Source organism: Colias eurytheme, chromosome 2 (genome assembly GCF_061535395.1).
Source record: "Colias eurytheme isolate Ceu_HAF_F1 chromosome 2, ilColEury1 Martin Lab GWU primary, whole genome shotgun sequence".
NCBI classification, from domain to species: Eukaryota; Metazoa; Arthropoda; class Insecta; order Lepidoptera; family Pieridae; genus Colias; species Colias eurytheme.
The window spans coordinates 12,118,931-12,134,657 of record NC_142981.1 but is presented as its reverse complement, the minus strand read 5'-3'; the positions used below and the strand labels follow the sequence as shown (position 1 = coordinate 12,134,657).

Genomic DNA, 15,727 nt, shown 5'->3' with positions numbered 1-15,727 from the left:
TTGTATTCGTGCTGTTACAAAAGAGATATTCTGTTTGATTAATGATTTTACCATGATTTCCATTAATTTCAGCCTTGCGAAAAGCGATCTCCGCTCTACCGTAGCATAGATAAATTATATTTTCATTTAGAAATGAAAAAAAAATTGTCTATGCCCTCGACAGACAAGCTGCGTTGTGCTCGTGTATTCTTTATTCAATTTTTGTTTTCAATTTATGTCTTATTTTTAATGGCGCGTAATTAAAAAGATGAGATTTATTTTTTTAGGTAACATTTTTTGTTTTCGTTTCATAATTCCTAACTTGAAGTTCCGGTCGCCTAGGCTTGAAAATTAAACATACATTTGTTATTTTGTAACGCTGAATCACAACCTAAGATTTGTACTTAGAGATACTTAGTAGAGATTACCGCAACTAAATTTCATCAATATGCTATGCAAACAAATAGTTATAGAATGAATAAAAAATTGGTATACAGGTACACGGTAAAAAGGTCAATATGAACGGATTATGTTTATAGATGACTAGACAAGTTAAAGTAGTATTAACATTGAGTAATTTGAATATAACACTTAAATACAAGGCCCATAACTCTTCCAAAATTCGGCCAGCATACAAATTGGTATTTATTTTTGAAACAGTCGCAAATAACAATTCACTTTTACTTTCCTATAAATAATCGGACACATAGATTATTTAGGTTATATAATACTTACAAAACCCATTGCAGTAGACAATAAGTTTAACTTTTGAACAATTATGTTGCAACGGAAGCTTAGCAGATCATAAACTAGATACCTAGTAATTTGAAATGTATACGATCCTTAGTTCATCTGAGGAGCCGTTGTTGTTAATTGTTTTATGCAACGTTCAATTAACATCACAGAATATCGTTTAGTGTTTTAAAATGATTCTCGTTTGACAATCCTTTCGAAATATCGAGAAGGGGAGATGAGAGTAGGGGTGGTAAAACGCAGCAGCGCTTGCCATGACGATTACTGTCATCGACTCTACCGACGCGCGTGCCCGTTGCGTGAAAACGAAAAAAGTTGTCTGTGACTGATTTTTTTTTAATTTTTAAATTTGGAATTTAGTGAGCTGTGTTGATTTTTTGGAAAATCGGATTCAGTGCGCTCAGGACAGTGGTGTCGGACGGTAGTGCAGTGTGTGTGATGATACTCTGCCACTCTGATCTTGAGAGTGCAGCATGAGGGGCAGTGTATGCCAGTTTCTCCTGTTGGCGCGCTTGGTCGCGGCCATTACTGGACCGAGGGTTGGTTGATTTTTTTAATCATATAATTTATAAGTGGATGCTCTACATTTTCAATTATACCAATAATAAATGGTAGAAATTTCTTATATTAAAGCTAATATTAACCAAAATTTTTAGCGTTTATACGAGCACGAAGATTTCGCTAAATTATCATTTTTTTTCATTGCTTTTAAAATAACATTTTTATTTAATTGTTAATTGTCAAATAATAAATCATTTAAATGTAGGTCACAAAGCAAACCTAAAGAGGAAAATTTTAAAACTGAAGAACGAAAAAAAATATTTTTAATACTTACCTATGCGGGGAATTTGTATTGAATGTAGAGCGATAGAGTCAGTTAATTTTTTTGCTAATTGTTGGGATTTAATAGGTATCTATTTGAAATCGTAAAATATAATTTTATAAACATAGGCGCAATTTTCTTTAAAAATTATGAAGTTTAATTACTACTATATATTTAACAAATGATACTCAAACATAAAATATTTCGAATAAATTAAAGTAATCGCATGACAGCTAATTATCGTATGTTTTCGTTAAATAATTCCTCAACGACAACTAGAAAGTAATTAGGTTTGTAATCGAACCAGGAATCACTTATATGTTATAATGTTATAATTGCTGCGTGTGTAAATGTACTATATTATAATTATATTACGAATTACTTCAAACGGGTCACGTAGGTAATCCGCATTTTCTTCGGCGATTTTTTTCCGTTTCCGCAAGTAAATATTACGTTTTTTTTCTATATCTCTTGATAGCATGTATTATGCTTATGTTCGTATTATGCTTTTGCACTCATTATAACGTAAGTATCAAATTAGGTATCGAAATTGAGCGAGACAAATCACCGTTATATAAACACACAATATAGGTTGTTTTGTATAATTATACCATTGCATATTGCTTCTTTGATATTATGCAGTTGATCTGTGTCTTAATTATTTAACATTACTTATATTCTCTTTCTATTAGTTTATAGTATGATGCTATCAGGGGGCTTATATTATGTAACAGGATTGTATGTGTCTTATAGTAGTAATGTAGGTCGTCTAGCGACACCTGGCCTTGAGATGGGCTGCCGCCGAGGGGGTCGCGGAAGAATTCTTACCAATACCCGCGGCCCCATCATTAAAGCGGCTCGACGGAACACAGTGGGGTCGGTAAGAATCCGACATAACCCACGGCTCCTTCCCCGGGGGCCGTGGGTATCTTTGGAAGATTTCCCCACTAAAAAAAAAGTCATCTAGCGACATCACTTTCCTGCACTGGAATTAATACTGCTTTAAGACGTTATTGTAATCCCCTGTATCGTAATTGAAACGGTATCGGTTTCCAAATAGGTATTAGACTGATGGACAATCAATTCTTGGGCATATTTTTTTTGGTACAAAATACGTATGTTATGACGATTCAAAAGTGCTTTTATAAGAAGTATAATTGAATAAATAAATGTTTAAGTTTATGTGAAGAAGAGTGTAAGATATTTTTGTCACGAAAATGGAAAAGTCAAAAGGATGATGGAAGGATCTTTCCCTATTTCTTATTAGGTATACGTGACTAGAATACCTACTCTATAACTAGAGCATTTCCACTGCATTTCCTAATTTTTTAACATGAAAAAATATTATAAATGCAAATGAATCGGCGTAACATCTTATCCGCTAATCTGCCTACTTAATGCTAATGTTATTAGTCGTAAATTATACGTTATTACGGTTGTTGGTAGAATGATCTTAGTGCAGAAGTTTGTTCATTTGTACGTATTATACTGTAACTTTTTTTTCATGGTGGATCAGAATATAAATGAAAAACTGATTGTTTGGGAAAAAAATATTAACAGCCTTATTATTTGCGGACAAGTAGGTTATCTGTCTTCCGTGTCCTGTCTGACCGAGACTTGTTTCGTAATGGTTACTGAGAATTATTGATCCCAGCCGTGTGTACCAACTACCAAGGAGCCAAGAGGAGGTCAATAAACAGGTGCATAATATTAAAAATATGTATGCGATAAAACAGCACGTCTTCACGTGAACTGCAATAACCATAAAGTTTAGATGGATGGCCATTGGCCGTTAAGTTTTCTTCATTTTTAGGACCTAAAATTGTTCTTTCCTATGATCCATCTCCTGACCAAAAAGGAATAAGCAAATGGTCCAGCCCTCACGCGTGAAGCCGTGACAAACAGAAATATATGAATTTATTTTTATTTACAGAGATATTATGTATAGGTACCTAGGTATTATATAACTAGCTATTCTAGTAATATGGACCACCTCCTCGGTACAGTGGTTGACGCGTGAGCGTAGAACCGAGGGGTCCTGGGTTCGATTCCCGGTGGAGACGAAAAAAAAAATGTCTCGGTCTGGCAGGACACAGAAGGCTGATCACCTACTTGTCGTGTACCCCGCTACGGGGACACGGGACTTCACTTTTTTTATTCTAGTAATAAAAGAAAAGCCGTTAACCTGACCGTGACTCGGTTGCTGCATCTCAACTGCGTGACGATGTTACAATAACTTGCTAGATAAAGACATACGAATAAAACACGTGAGAAACGAAACGATTATGAAAACAGCATAGGTACATCTTGTATGATTGGATGTTTTTATTTTGCTCTCTTTTACTTTTTTTGATTACACTGGCCTAATTTTTTTTAATGTAATCTCTATACAATAGCTGAAGAGATTGTTTGTTTGAATGCGCTAATCTCAGGAACTAATAGTCCAATTTGAAAAATTATTTTGGTGTCAGATAGACCATTTATCGAGGAAAGCTATAGGCTATATATCATCACGCTATGAGCAACAGGAGCGAAGCAATGCGGGTAAAACCGCGGGGCACAGCTATATTTTATGAACCTTGCGGAGTACTTCCAAAAATACTTTTAGCCAGTCACAACTAGACGTTTTATTTTATCGTTTTTCACTTTTTTTTCACTATCGATGATGATGAACGAACAAAAGTCCTATTATGATTGAAGATGTATTATTAATATTAAGTAAAGTATTATTATATTAGGTACGTTATAAAATTAATTATTAAGTCGTCAGTTGGAATATACGTAGTTTTATCGCTTTCAATTCAATGTATTACATTATTTAACGAAATTCAATAATAAAGGAGCATCGAATAATATTTGTTCAATTTAATAACATTTTATATGCTGTGGGTGATATAAACATCACGCAAGAACATATTATAACACGCAATTATAAATTAAAATACACAAAAAAGGTAACTTTTATTTTAAATACACGCGTTTCACATTTGAATATACATAGTGACTTTCTCTACTAACTCTTAGCACTGTGAGAAACAGCGAAACTGTATTACATAATATTTTATCTCATCGTCTGTACCTTCAAAACAGATTAACACATAGCGATTTCGAGATTTGTACCTAATGATAGAAAGTCAAAGTTGACGGTGTACTAAAGGAGAGTTCAAATACGTTTTTTTACTGTGTTACTGTTTCGTTAGTATAATTCTGTTATAAGTAAGTTAAATCGCACTTATTTATGCTTTAATATTTTGCCAATGTTCTTCCTTCGATAGATTTTCTAGATAAAAATTGTGCTTTAATTTCCCTAAAATGTCTGATAACTGTGTGTATTGTAAAGTCAATAATATAGACATAGCATAGCAGTCAATAATATAGACATAGCAATAGCATTTCGACCGTGAGTTGTGAAGAAATTTATTAATAGTATCTAGGCTGTGTCAACTTTTTCACCGTTTCAATTGAAAGGTTACGGCCCTAACAATAAAACTACGTTTTAAGAGCTATTCTTTTTCTACATAAGATTAGAATAGGGATGGGTTAGGATTTAAAGATGTCATTGCACTTTCAGACAAAATCTTCAGAATTGATTTGGCTAAGTATGTTAGATAAATAATCGAAAAATAGAAGCGATATAGATACAATATTATACATAAGTACCTTATTCGCATACCGACAAAAATATGTTACTATAAACATAAAATACCAATCCAATACAGTTCCAAAAGCAAACCGTAAACATCCTCGATTACCTACGTCCTACACTGTTTACGAAACGTCCGCAAAACTTTCATATTCAATACGAGTTTTTATACAAGTGTCACCTTCCATACACCGGCATTGAACAAGAAACACATCCGTGTGTATAACATATTGTATAATGTAGGTGACACCCGGCACTGGGTTATGTAACACAGCTTCCGTAAGATATCGGCTTAACAGTTAGGATTACCAGCGTCGGAGTTGACGGGTTACACTAGGTCCTTATGATGCTTTTTTTTTCCTAAAATTTAGATTGAGGACGATGATGACGCCCGTAATTTTTATTACTTCTAAGCAACTTTCTTTGGTGAAAAATTATGAGGTTTTTTTGAAATAAAAGAAGAGTAATTAGTAAGGTATTGCCAAAATATATGTATGTATTTGGTAAATTATTTAATATGAGATGAAGTTCTTCGGTATTAGTTGGTGCTTACTGGCAATGCATAGAAATCTAAATAACAATGTGGCAATGGCATGACATGGTTTGATATTTTTATACTTTTGGAATAATGATTATCACGCTTGTCATATGAACACAATTTATTATGTTGACCGAAAGCTTATCAAGTTAACTACACGTCTAATTGTTAAAAATAAAGCTAAACCACGAAAATCAGATGACCCACTTTCCAAAGATATAAAAAAACTTTTTCAGGAGCCTGTGCCTATAGATATTATAATCGTTAACGCTATTCTATTTCTTTGTAAAATAATATAAGGTAATTAAAAATACAATAGATAATAATTTAATAATATTAGGTAGGTATATTTCTTAGTTTCCTGCACTAAGTACAAAGAGTTGAATCAAAAAGATATCGCATTGAAGATATCTTATCAAAAATAAATAAATGGCATTTGGAGCTATTAACTTAGAAATATAATAGAGAATAGAATAAACACACATTTATTATTACTAAGAAATAAGAATACACGTGAAAGTTTGAAGATGTTTACACATTGATGACTCAGTCACGCAACAATGGTTAGATTAGGATAAACATCTATGTCCGGCTGTTGACCTAATTTCATAATTTTATTGATATAGGTGATTTATCTTTACTAATATTATAAAGCTGAAGACTTTGTTTTGTTGGTTTGAACACGCTAATCTCGGGAACTAATGGTCCGATTTGAAAAATTCTTTCGGTGTTAGATAGCCCATTTATCGAGGAAGGTTATATATCATCATGCTAAGACCAATAGGAGCGGAGCAATACGGGTGAAACCGCAGAGCACAGCTAGTTATTTATAATAACAATAAGCTACCTAGATAAAGGCGCGGCTTCATGTGGCCCGGATGAAATAAGAGGCGCTAATCGATATTCTAGCTCAAACTCCAATACAGCCCCCCTAGTCAAGTGGCTTTCTGTTAGCGTAGCGTTCAATAGAATAGACTACGAATGTATGAGATTGACGTAAGCTGTAGATACGTTTATCTACAGCCTAAGATAAGATGTTTTATATGTGATTGACATAAATCCTCACAATTTTTACTTATTATATTAAAGATTTGTGTCAATCACGTCACGAGTCAATTCAACTATCCCAACACAAATTATTGTGTTAAATAAACTATGGCCGCCTTTCCATCTGCAAGAAATGTCCGACAGTCTGTCCGACAGTAGCTTGCAAGTCTAATTTCGCGTTTCCATTGCAAGTAGACTTGCAAGCTGCTGTCAGACGTTTTCTTGCGCAAGTTTATTGCAGATGGAAAGGCGGCCTATGAATATCATAGTATCGAGATAACGTGGGTAAAATGTGTGCTGCATCAATCTGGAATCAATTAAAAAATAGATTTCAGCAAGGTATACTTATGGAATTTTGTTTCATCGGCGGAAGATTCTCACTTTTTAGTGGTTTAATGATTTATTCGACATTACAAATTAACAATATAAATAAACGCAAAATAATGGCAAAATACGGAAAATTATTGACAATAAAATAATTGTTCGTGTTTAAAACTTGTTATCCAAACGATTACTAATTATAAAGGTATATAAATCAAATGCGTGTTTTAACCGTTCATTGTGTGACATATTATGTAGCGATTATACCGATTAATCGATGATATTCGATTATAGCGATTCGTTAATCGATTCATTTGGATGCAAAAAACTGGATCGCTCACAGATTTACCATTCAATGATATATGGCAAGATTATAATGACGAGGAATAACCGGACATCTTTCTTGATTTTTTGTATTACAGAATATTTGAAAGTATAATTTTGTAGTAGACAGGTAGTACACTTGTTTTATTTTTATATGCATAAAATATAGTTTAATAAATATGGTATCTATACGATACGACTCTACTAACCGATTATATTATGTGGGTATTACAAAATTTCCTAACACATTCCCCAAGAGTTTTAATAATCCGTAATTTAAAATCAACTGCAAAACCGACACGCCTTTCTTTATTCAATTAAACAAAATAGAAACGTGAATAGGACATCAGTAGGCGAAACATGGCATTCTCACTTTCAACAGATTATGGAAACTTCATTCACATCGCGTTGTATTTTGATCACTTTTACGTTGTTACAAGGTTCATGTGTAGGGAAATGAAAGTAATCAAAGGTCATGGGAAGGTAGCAAATATTATTAAAATGGATAGATTTGAGTGGTTTAAGGTTGGAGAAATGGTGGATTTTATTGGCATTTTGATTTAATATTTCGAGTCTGGCAATGAGTTGCGATCATTTGTAACTAAAATGAATACAATTATCGAGGCAAGACGAGGCAAGGGACTTATCGTCGTAATCATCTCTTCTCTATCGGCAATTTCCTTTATGGCATTACAATAATAAGTCTATCTCTTATTTCTTGCTATTATATGTATGTAACCAGAAATACCTAATACCTAGTAGGTAGAAAACGTAAAAATGTGGGCACTTATTAAAAATTGCTATAATAAGACGAATGCTTTCAAACTACGTGCAGTAAGAAATCTTGATAGCAATCTAGATAGTTCAGACTAATTATGTCATGTCCGTAATACCATTTCGGTTACATCTGTCCTTGTTACATAATACAGAGAGCGGAGGCGAAAGAGCAGGGTGACGAGAATGTTGTCAGACCACTTTCGCGCGCTTTCGACTTTGAGGAACATCTATGGCATTTTGACAAAGGTCGCGCGTTCATTGTGCCACATTACAAGTGTCAGAAGTATTCGCGATTTTGGCGGTAAATTTTCCCGCCTGTTATAAAGTTACGTATGTTGACCTACTCTTTGCAGATGAACATGAGATGAACATACATAATATGTTATAATCGAGAAACTAGTTAAGTAACTACCTAATTATTATTGTGTTCTTTATTATAATAATGTGTTGTACTTATGTAAAAGAAAGCAACATTATTTAAAATTCAGCCATAGAATTTTTAAATTAAAATTTAATTCCATATAACATCCTTTATCCATAAACAGCAATTCTGAAAAATAAATATTTCACATTAAACATTTTATCCTTGAATCATTACTATCATTATAGGTATCCCAATGATAACTAAGTGAATTTATGGTAGCTGTAATTGTTGCGTCTAGACCACGTCTAGAATATTAATTATTAATAGGCTAAAGAGCGACATAGGCTTCTCTTTAATACCGCGGTGAAACATCACATTTTTGTAAGAATATCCTTTTACGTGAGCGGCGCTGGTTGTTACCATAGTTGTTGCTAGTTATAATAAACTAAATAAATACACAATCAGTAAGATGTGCCGCTCTCAGCACGCTCAAGAATGCACTTTCGTGTCGCTGATGCGTCACGGCGAGATGTCGGGAAATTGCGCCTCGCCTCACGGAACTTAGTTATGTTCGTTGTGAATAATGTATGATATTTGGGCTCGTTTCTTGGTGAATTGAATGTGTTGAAATGATACTTGATGTTTAAGCAAATGAGGTTGATGAAAAATAATTATGAAAATTATTCACAAAATATGTAATTAATTCAATACCTAGACAATAACATAATATAATAACCATAACTAGCACATTTGGGTTTATTAGTTGCAAATAAGCGATAAGGTGAATTATGATTTTAATAATTCAGTAACTAGGAAAAATAATGCATAGGTAGTGTTTTAAATTTAAACTGTCAATTACTTTTATTTTATTACCTAATTATTAAGCTGTTTTCAATTCACGCAATCGAAATCACAAACAGTCTCTTTATATGTTTTGTATATCATTAAGATTATTCAAATATTGATTGAGATAATATTATATCTCATTAACAACTTATAACTTGATTAAACTGAATTATTATTTTTTATCTATTTCAGATAGAAAACGACTTCGACAGAAATAGGCAAGGGCCGATCGGAGCTCCAGGCTTCAACGAACACCAGACGAGATTCGGACTCAATTCCCCGCTACAAAATTTCCAACAACAGCCAGGACTTATTAACAATGCACAGCAAGTACAATTCCCTCAGCCGATACTGAATCAACAACCATATGTGCCACAGTTCAACAATCTTCTGCCAGCGCAGAATATTCCCAACAACCCAATCCCCGTTCAGAATAATGGCTTCCAACAGTTCAATCAACAGACAAACGTCAATCCTCCCATTAATAACTTTAATCAGCAGAACTTACAGCAACAAGCTTTTGCTCAAAACCACAACATTCCCCAACAAGTTCCGACATTGTCTACGTATCAAAGCAATTCTCTACCATTAACTCAAAATGCACCAATATTTAACCAGAATCCAAATATTCCAACGCCCCTGTCGCTGGCTCAGCAGAGGCCGACACAGGCAGCTTTCTTGCCGACATTGCAAAATCAACAAAGCTTTAGTGGCCCAAATCCAATCACCATTCAGGCTGCGCCTAACCTTGCACCACAAAACATTAACCAGAACGGACAGATATCGTTCCAAGGACCTATCAACCATCAAGGGCCAATTAATCATCAGCTAGGCCAAGGATCCATTAATCAGCCAATAAGCCAACCTTTAAACCAACCAATATATTCTAATACTCAGTCAGCTGACATTCAAGATTACTTTGAACAGCAATCAAAGGACAATTTAGAAAAACTAAAAGAATTACAAGAGAGACAACGAATAATACAAAAACATCAAGAATTCGTGCAGAAGCAACAACAGAAACAGCAGGAAAAGGTTGAGAAATTACACGAAGAATTCCTTACCAGACAAGCCACTAAATCGCTACCTTCTTATACTACCACTGAAAATTATGAAGATGCTTACAGAAGAAACCAAGAAAAACGTAGGCCACTTCTACCTCATGAAACAGATTTATTCAAAAAAGCATTGGAAATGTATGAGAAGCAACATCCGACAACAACAACAACTACGTCAACCACCACAACGACAACAACGACTACTCCACGACCTAGATATATGAGGACCAGAGGACCACCTAGATCAAGAAATCCTCCTCAAGACAGAAATAAACAAAAGCTCTACAATGAAATAAAGAACCTGCTGGAGGAAAGTGAAACTAAAGGGTTTGATGACAATCTTAGAGCAAAGAGTGTAGCTCTGTTACAGAAACCAGATATTTTGAAGCAACTTAAAGTCGCTCTAGCCGAAAATCCTGAAGACTTCAATGAGAAGAATTTTACTTCACGGGAAATATCTCTGAATGGACAAAAATATGAAGTGATCAGAACTAATAATCCTAACTTAATACCTAAGGGGGCAATAGCAGCAGACAGCCCAGATTTGGGTAAATACGTAGCAGCAGCACAAACAACACAAAAAGAAAGTCATGTTTCATTTGATGATTTGACAAAAGGTGTATTACCACCAGGAGCTAATTACGAACTAGTGAAACAGGGTGATAATGGAAAATTAGAAGAGGTTTCGAATTTGCCCACTACCCTTCAGAGCAAAAAGAAAGTAACATTCGTCTTTTTAGAAGAACAAGATGACGGTTCATATAAAGTGAAAGGTGTGAAAGCTAATGGACAACAAACGGAAGAGGGCCCAGAAGTTGAGGAGATTTTGAAGAAAATAAGAAAAGGTGAGATCACACTTCCCGGACCTACAAAAATATCTAACGGATTACACAGCACAACGACTGCGAGCCCATCTACTACGGAATCTACGGATTACATAGCAGAATCATCACATCTTCCGTCAACTTATGCCAGCTTTGTTACAACATCCAGCTATGGCTCATCCGGACTCACCAATCCTGTTCCAACAACGCCTGCTAGTACATACAGAAATTCAATATTGTCAGCAAGAACAACTCAACAGACATACAAAGAAAATTTCACTCCAAAAGAATCTCAAAGAGAAGCATACACACAAAGGCATTCGCAAAGAGAAACATACACCCCGAGAGAACCACAAAGAGAAACGTACACCCCCAGAGAGCCACAAAGAGAAACATACACCCCCAGAGAGCCACAAAGAGAAACATACACCCCCAGAGAGCCACAGAGAGAAACATACACCCCCAGAGAGCCACAAAGAGAAACGTACACCCCCAGAGAGCCACAAAGAGAAACATATACTCAAAGAGAACCTGAAAGAGAGACATACACACCTAGAGAACCAGAAAGAGAAGCGTATACGATACGGGAACAAGAAAGAGAAGTATTTCCAACCAGGGAAACACAAAGGGAGACTCAGAGAGAATCATATACCCCAAGAGAAACTTATTCACAAAGAGATCCAACGAGAGACTTTCAGATATCAAAAGATTCATCAATAGACTCATACATACCCAGGGAGACGCAAAGAGAAACACAAACATACCAACCTACAACGCGAGCGCCGACAACAGAAAGATACATCATTAAGACATCAACCCCAACGTATTCTATCAGAAGCAATAAACAGACCTCACGGAATATTTTCCCTAGTTCCACCATAATAAACACAACACCTACTTATAGGTCTACTCCTAACGATTTGATTGTAATAGGATCAAGCACGCCTGTACCAAGTTTTGAAGAGCCATCGTCACAGGACCTTTTCGCTTCCGCATCCAGCCCAGGTCTTATCGATATTCTGAAAGAAAACGGATTGTTCGCAACAGCCAAATACCTAAAACAATCTGGATTAGATTCGATATTAAATGAGACTGGACCGTATACGATTTTCGCGCCAACGGACAAAGCATTTAGGACGCTTTTAGTTCAGCTGGGAGGTCCTGATAGGGCAGAAGAAAAGTTCCGCGATAATCCCAGACTTCTAAGTGGTGTAAGTACAATTAAAATTATTACTTAGTAATGTTAAAAAAATGAAAGTTATTGTTTGTTACTAAATGACTTTTTTGGATTACATTAATTCGTACACAGACAATAATTGCTTAAATAAATAATTATTCATTCAATTTACATAATAAATTATCATTGTACAGGTTACTTTTTCAAATTCGCTTAACACCAAGTACTGATCTTCGTCTATCATTCGCATGTTTCTTCATTCTAATAATAAAAAAAAAATGTTGTGTGTTTTTATGAAACCACGGTAAAAGTGAAACTGTTCGAACGGTTCCGAACACTGCTTTATGTAGCGCATGTCGCGTGACGGTCGGCTGCCGAGTAGGTATACCTACTCGGCAGCCGCGATACACGCGACATGCGCTACACAGACCAAAAAGTTTGAGACGATGTAATAAAAGTTTCACTTTAAAAATCCACAATTTCCAGCTTCTCCTCCACCACGTGATCCCAGGCGCGTTCGACATAGCGTCCCTCCAAGATGAGATGACGGGCGTCTCACTCGCCGGCACGCAGTTACGAGTGAACCAGTATGACATGCATGATGTCGAGTGGAACGAAGTCAAGGTCACAACGATTAACGGTGCCCGGGTTATCGATGACAAGAAGGATATTCATATACCACAGGTATTTTCATGTTTTTAACGTTTTAAAATATTATTCACGCCTAAAGAAATGTGTAATTAGATATAATAAGAATTTGCTATTTAAATTGATATATGAGACTTATCAAATAATCCATGCACACGAAAAAAATAAACATGTAAAACACACGTATAAATAAAAAAATGTTGTGTGGTTTTATGAATCCACGGTAAAAGTGAAACTTTCCGAACACTGCTTAATACCTACTCGGCAGCCGACCATCACGCGACATGCGCTACACAGACCAAAAAGTTTGAGACGATGTAATAAAAGTTTCACTTTAAAAATAATAAACAAAATCTTGTCTATGGCAGGGCATAGCGCACGCGGTAGACCGAGTGATGTTCCCGCTGCCGGTTGGAGACCTCGTGCAGACGTTACAGGCGGACAGGGACAGACGCTTCACCACCTTCATCAAGGCCATATTTACCAGTGGCTTTGCTGACACTTTAGCAGGTAAGATCATTTTGTTGTCTATGGTATATGATGATCGATGCAATGTTCTGTAAAAAATGACTATTTTATTCAAACGATACTGACTTATTAATGTGAAAGAAGAATATTGTTCAATAAGGAAGAATTTAAGTGTCGATGGGGTTCACTACAAATTCAAATTTGATTTAATAAAATGATTTAATGATCATTTTAATAGAAATTTAAAACATACAACCTTCATACAACATAATCTATTATATTTTACCTATCGTATTAAAAAAAAGCTCCCATTCCCCGCTAAATAAAAAATTTAAATTTAAAACCATTCCATTTGACAGAAAGCAAAACGTACACAATATTCGCGCCAACGGACGCGGCGTTCGCGCGGCTAGCGCCCACCGAACTCTCTCGGTACTCAGAGAAGGCCGCCGCGAGAGCACTCGTCGCGCGCCACGTGCTACCGGGCACGTTGTATAGTGCTGGCATGAGATACTATCAGTTGAGGAACTCTATGGAGGACGCCAAACCTCTAACGCTGCAGAAGAACTCTGGTAAGCTAGATAGATAAAGAATGCTCAATGGTAAATTTAAGCAGAGTATACGATTCAATGTTACAGTCTACAGAGTATACAATTTAATATTTCATTTGTTAAATACGTTTTATGTACGTTTGAGTTGTGAGAAAAGTAAAATTAAAAGTGCTCATTATTTTAGCCTCAATGATGTCTCCTAATCAACAAAGAGGCACAAAACACTTCTATAATTATAAAATTTTGATTTCAATATTTAATTTTCAGGTCGGATAAAGGTGAACAACGCGCAAGTAATAACACACAACATCCCAGCGACGAACGGCGTCATCCACGCGATCGATACGCTTTTGTGAAACTACCCTCCAAATTAGTTTAGTGTGATGGAAGGTTAAACTATTCGAAATCTATGTTATGTTGGAACATAAAACGACTATATTATATTGTTTGTATAACATTCTTCATAATCTTCCATCACAACATTAAGATTCATCCATTTCATAATCATACACCCCATTTCTATAATTTGAATTTAGAATGCATCTCACAAATAAAATTTCGAAAATAAATTCTAAATTCAAACGCAATCGAACATAAATGAAAAAGAATAATTTTCAAATTCAACTTTCGACTCTATTCTCTATGAACGAATATTGTATCACGACTTTGCCACGTTAATTGTATCTTTTAATTTTAAGACTGTAAATATTTATAAGAATAAGGGAATAATTTATACATTTAGCATTTTGTGTAAATAAAAATATTAATTTTACGAGTGTATTTTTAAATAAAACCACCTTTTGTTTCCTATCTATTTAATTAAATTAATAAGCGCACTTAATACAATAATTTACTTTCACCAACCATTCGTAAGTCACAAACGGCCAATAATGAAAACACAAACTAAAAATACTGAAATCTAATACGATAAAGTATTAATTCAGTTACCCCCAATGACTTCAAATTCATTATTCGATATTAAGGGCCGATTTTTCAATCCTTAGTTAAAACTTTTTCATCGAATATTGTATTAAAATTAAACAACCATTTTAAAAATGTGTTTCTTGCCCACTTTTTGACAGTTTTTAGGTGACATCTGTATATTATTGTGTAATACTTTATTGGATGGATAAGATTTGACCAAGATTTGACCAAGGATTTAAAAATCAGCCCTAAATGTTAATGTCAAAAAATGTAGAACATATTACCATGTGCTACTTGCCCTCTTACCTCTTACGCCACGGTTTCTACAGAAAATATTATTCAGCTTCACAAATCACTCATAGTCATTGATAGCTTAATTGGCACTTTTTGACTCATATTATCTTTAATGGCAACTCCCGAAGCCAGTGTGAATAGACAGAAAAGACACATTTTCTCTCCTTCTTACCAAAGGGCAGCTATTATCCTCTATCTATAAAGTCTAGTTAATCCGTCAGTCCTCGGATCACAGACACAATAGAAAATCTATTGTGTCTCGGCCCGATCGGGCTGCTCGGTGGTCAATGGGTTAATAGAGTACCACTGTTTTTAAAACTCATAATAAGAACATAGACATACAATGATACATAAAACCATAATTAATA

At 35.0% G+C, this 15,727-nt stretch overlaps 1 protein-coding gene across 1 annotated transcript; it reads left to right on the top strand.

Moving 5' to 3' along the window:
• Positions 1-985: 985 nt before the first annotated feature.
• Positions 986-14,913, top strand: LOC149910736 (uncharacterized). The gene is made up of 6 exons (XM_090116368.1): positions 986-1,271; positions 9,608-12,508; positions 12,961-13,158; positions 13,491-13,632; positions 13,950-14,162; positions 14,409-14,913. Exons 1-6 carry the CDS (start codon positions 1,206-1,208, stop codon positions 14,495-14,497), a joined length of 3,609 nt encoding a protein of 1,202 aa, XP_089972494.1. The 5' UTR covers positions 986-1,205; the 3' UTR covers positions 14,498-14,913.
• Positions 14,914-15,727: the final 814 nt, after the last annotated feature.